The 4,892-nt window shown below is 40.8% G+C and overlaps 1 protein-coding gene across 1 annotated transcript; it reads right to left on the bottom strand.

Moving 5' to 3' along the window:
• Positions 1-216: 216 nt before the first annotated feature.
• LOC124694291 (branched-chain amino acid aminotransferase 2, chloroplastic-like) lies at positions 217-4,681 on the bottom strand. The gene is made up of 10 exons (XM_047227290.1): positions 4,592-4,681; positions 4,066-4,154; positions 3,786-3,960; positions 3,447-3,623; positions 3,199-3,330; positions 2,838-2,936; positions 1,749-1,865; positions 1,129-1,224; positions 648-760; positions 217-522 (listed from the first exon to the last, which is right to left on the bottom strand). The coding sequence occupies exons 1-10, from the start codon at positions 4,679-4,681 to the stop codon at positions 402-404; spliced, it is 1,209 nt and encodes a 402-aa protein (XP_047083246.1). The 3' UTR covers positions 217-401.
• Positions 4,682-4,892: the final 211 nt, after the last annotated feature.

Below are 4,892 nucleotides of genomic sequence, written 5' to 3'. Positions count from 1 at the left end.
GTTCAAATTTGGAAAAAGTTGCCAAAAAAACCACCCGCACCAAAAATAAAAGCGTGGCAGAAAACCATTAACCGGAGAAGCTGTCAAAACTTGAAGAAAAGCTGGAAAAAACATCGCTGATCAGGCAGCCCTACGGACGTCTAGAGACAAATAGGAAACACACACGCACACACACACATGGTCAAGGCACATCATGAAAGAATTTGTTCTACTACGTAGTTTACAACCATGTGAAATTTATTATTGTGAAAAAAGCTGAGAGGACAGAGGAACTGAATTCCCGTGTCCAGCAATTCTATGACTAGCTGAGCAGTTACGTTTACATTTCTCTTCGCGGACAGTGAACGAAAGAATTGCCGTGTTCTGGAAATCTGTCAGACTGAAGATCGGTCATGCGAATACTAATTCAGTTGCACGGTCCAGCCCATCCGATCTTCTGCAAGACCCATCTGGAGGCTCGTCAGCGAGGTATACAGCTGCTGCGACACCGCACCAACTCCTTGGTTGCCCTTGTACTCTACCCTGAAAAGAACAAAATGCATAGTCTGAGATGTAGTACTACTATAAGGCGTGTTCATCAGTGTGTAAAGAACCAAATTCTGAAGGCTGTAAAAATAGGCAGCTCCAAGGCAGAGCAGACGTTTTACCTTTTCCCGAGATACGTGATGCTCCCCACAGGAGAAACCACGACCGCTGTTCCCGTGCAGAATACTTCATCAGCAACAAGTAATTCATCTACTGACACAGGGCGTTCCTCCACCTTCAAGGAAGCCAATTCCGTCAGTTAAGACAACTGAAAATGAGAAGCAGCATATACTTCTAGTTCCTGTCAACTGTTAATTGTTTAGTGAATAACCCTTTTGCTCCTTTGATAAATGATCCTATCGTGAGGTAACAATTACCCTTCAAGCCTCAGCAGATGGAGCAAGTTAAATAACTTTACTACAGTTCAGCCTGCTCCACAATCCTGCTAGTGTTAATCATGCCACAACACGGTACAGTGCTAAAGCCTTTAAGGTGTGGCCGCTATAATAACGAGCAACTAGCCTCCTCGACCAGAATGCACACTTTCAGTATTTCTTCCTCAATTCCGCGGAAAAATGGAACCCATGAAGATGAACAATTTACCTTGTAGCCTTTGCTCTCAGCAACTTCTATAATACTTTTCCTTGTTATACCAGGCAGTATCGTTCCTTCTATTGCTGGAGTAGAAATAGTTTTGCCCTGTTGCCAAAGATGGTAACAAATATAAGTAATACTAATATCTCTGGAGTCCTTAACTTAGTGAAACAAAATTTCCTCAAGAAAAACTAGACAGTATTACTATACCAATATGAAAGTCAGGTATAAGCTCAGAACTAAAATGAGCATTCATCCCCGAAAATACCGAGCAACGTTCTACACCAGTAAGATGAGAAACAAACTTGAAGAACCTAATTGTGTTTATAACTTTTTGAGGTCAATCATGTTCACATCAAAGGAATATTCATGCCACTTCCCTACTTGGAACCTAACCTAACAATATGATAGGTCAGATGGGGATGACAAATCCTGCAATTTCGTGCTACTGAACCAAGACTGTTACTAGTTAGCATTGTTGTTTGACTTGCTTCGTTAATAGAAGGGGGGGCAGGTTGTACATAACTAGGATATTGACCAAGTAGTGTGGTACACCATGCACATAAGATTTTATAAATAAAAAAAACTTCTAGCTGCAGATACAAGATTCGCTATGCGAAGGATCATACTTTCACAACAAAAATATTGCATGAAGAAACTTCTTCCAGATATTTGTTGTGGACGGCATCCAAATAGAGGACATCAGAATATCCTTTCTCCTTCGCAGTTCTCTGCGCCTTCAACACCTACATAATGATGACAAGTAGGACAATAAAGTAACAAGAGGTTTAGATTCAGAAGCAAAAAAACCAATGCACACTAGTACTTAATGTATTATGTTGACTTCAACTTTAGGATAAATTGACCAACATCCTTTAATATAAGTTGTAATGAGAAAGTAAAATTTAATATGCGACAGCAACATTTAGCATTTCAGGATAAGGAAAAATAATTTCATACAAATATCTGAGATCTACCATCTTAAGCAATCGAAAAAGAGTGTCAACTTTAAGTTCCTCGGATAATTAATTTGAAACGAACTCCAATCAATCATTAAGAGCAAGTATTATGAAGGAACAGTGTTACTCCCTCCGGTTCAAAATAATTACCCAAAACTGGATGTATCTAGACATGTTTTAGTGTGTAGATATATCCATTTTTGATCAATTATTTTGAACCGGAAGGAGTACTATACTCTAAGTTCAATCATTTTTTCAGTTAGTAGAACCATTTATCATCCTATCTGAACCAAAGTATAAGGCGTATAAGTTGAATCGAAAATAACATATTCTAAGTTTGACCAAATTTATAGACAAAAAATAAGAACATCTACAGAACTAAATCATTATAATAGATCAAACCTAAAACATATTTTCATAGTATAGTTGTTCAATAGTTTAGATGTTTATATTTTCTTCTATATATTTGGTCAAACTTAATAATATTTGACTTTTGACTAAATCTATGCGTCTTATATTATGTAACAGATCACTATTATATTGTGGATGTACATATCGTCATTTGCAGTATTACGATTATATACATCCTATAGAAGTTTTGAGCATTGAAAACATAAAAAGGCACCACGCAAGGTTCTAATCAAATGATGGCAGAGAGTGCATAGTTGCAAAGGTAATGATTAAGTAAATGAGGACCAAATAAGTTGCGTGTTCAATCAATGTAAAAATTGCTTTGTAGATGCTGATGTAGAAAGTTACCGACGCATAGTTTCCAATGGTTTTCACTCCTCCAGTTCCACCGGGGGCAGCACGGTGGAAGTTATCTTCGATAATCAAATTAATAGGAGCTAAACCTTCCTGTAGAATAAAGTTAACAAACATAATCTGATAATCAACACCAAGACTAGCCTTAATTTGCAAGAAAAAAAGTCCAGATAAATCACAGAGGATGACGTTATACTCATGCAAATATTCTCCTGGCACAGTCACCATTCATCTACTATATCACTAAGAAGGTAAGAACAATGCTTATGATGATTTCACAAGGTCCTGAGTCTTTCTATTTTCAATGAACGCCTAAATAATTATTGCGAGTTAAAGATGAAAGCACAGTACAAACCTTGAAGTAGTTCCCAACAGGGGATACATAAATAATGAAAGTGTACTCAGGAGCAGGTGCAAGACCAAGAATAGCCCCACTTCCGATAAGTAGCGGTCTAATATACAGAGAACCTTTACCAGTAGGAGGGACCTAGAAATATAGCACATTAAATAATAAGTTAGGTATAAACACTGACATAAGAAAGGATTAGTACTGAATATACAGATACTGATGAAATGAGTTTGAGAATGCATAACAATGCTTACCCATCTTTTATTTGCCAGAACGGTTAGTTTGACCGCATCCACGAATTGCTCAACAGTTGGTGCAGGCATGCACATCCTATCTGAACCATTTATCATCCTTATGGCATTCTCCTTTGGACGAAATAACAGGACAGACCCATCAGTCTTCCTATATGCTTTTAGGCCCTCAAACAACCCCTGCATACAAAAGTAACCAATGTTTTAGCACGCCTGATGCTTTTAGGCCTTTAACAAATAAATAATTCACAGATTATCATTGCTACAGATTTCCTATTCCACCGCAGATAGTATGAAACAAGGTATTCCATTCCAAGTCCACCCACCCACCCACTCACTAACCTGTCCATAATTTAAGACTCCAGCAGAAGGGCTCAGTGCTATAGGTCCAAACGGCATCATCTCTCCTTTGGAAAAGTTTCCATCAGGGCCGCATTTTGCCATGTACATAAAGTCGGTATTGACAAGGCCAAAGCCGAGGTTCTCCCAGTCCAAGTCAACTACCTCAGGTGTCTCCCTGGTTAAGAATTACGCCATCAGAACAGACTTCAGAACCATCACTAAGAAGAAAAGTTCAATAATTACGGTGACACGTATAGCATATAGTTTTGTATCTGCGTACATGTATTTGGTCGCTGGAGAAGCTTGACATGCTACTGTGGTATGAGCCTTGTGACGAAGAGTTGGCATCGAGTAAACGTGATTCTGGATCTGTGAGCAAAAAAGATATCTTATTAGTAGATTATTATCACAAGGCTGCCGAGAGTTGAAACCATCTGAAGTCCATCTGCAGATTGCAAAGAGATACAAAAGCAAAGCTATTGACATATGGACGGAGGAAATCAAAGCAAAGTGCACCTGTTCTATAATGCTCTGTAATATTCAGGTACTTTTCTAACATTAGCCAAAGTGCCGTCCTAGTCGGCAACTTTTCTCTACCAGCTTCAGTCAAACTAGGCATCTACATAGGCCTAGATGAAGTGGTATACTGAGAGAGAGCGACATCCAAACAGGAACACTTTCTAACGGGAACAGAACGCACCGACGGCTGCTATATATCGATTCGATACCGTGGTCCACGGACGTTTAGCGTAATAACCCCTCTCACCCTACGCGCGCATTGCTCACTCGGCGGCGGCGGCGGTTACCTGAAGCGACGGCGAGGACCGCGGGGCTGCGAGCGGCGGAGCGGCGGCAGGGAGCAATGTGCCGCGGGAAGAGGCGAGGCCGAGCTCCATCTCGGCGGGGGGGAGCACTTCGGCAGCAGGCAGCGAAGGGAGCTAATGCGGCGGCGGCGCGGCGCGGCGGTCAATGCGTAGCTGTCGGTCAAGCCGCCGCCCGAAAACTTTGCGGGTACGGACAGAGTGTTTGCTTCCGCTGACTGATGGGTCCTTCTGGATGAGGCGAGTCCGTCTAGGGCATGTGTGCATGGATAATGGGGTGACATAT

Source organism: Lolium rigidum, chromosome 3 (genome assembly GCF_022539505.1).
Source record: "Lolium rigidum isolate FL_2022 chromosome 3, APGP_CSIRO_Lrig_0.1, whole genome shotgun sequence".
NCBI lineage: Eukaryota > Viridiplantae > Streptophyta > Magnoliopsida > Poales > Poaceae > Lolium > Lolium rigidum.
Note: the sequence above shows the minus strand (reverse complement) of the source record. Positions and strands in the feature narration are given on the sequence as shown.

What these genes read in the sequence shown, in the direction of transcription:
- LOC124694291 (XM_047227290.1), bottom strand. Translation starts at nt 4,681, where the DNA reads ATGGAGCTCGGCCTCGCCTCTTCCCGCGGCACATTGCTCCCTGCCGCC. An exon ending in GGTCCTCGCCGTCGCTTCAG is followed by an intron (nt 4,155 to 4,591) that starts GTAACCGCCGCC and finishes TTTTGCTCACAG; the next exon opens with ATCCAGAATCACGTTTACTC. An exon ending in ATCACGTATCTCGGGAAAAG is followed by an intron (nt 523 to 647) that starts GTAAAACGTCTG and finishes TGTTCTTTTCAG; the next exon opens with GGTAGAGTACAAGGGCAACC.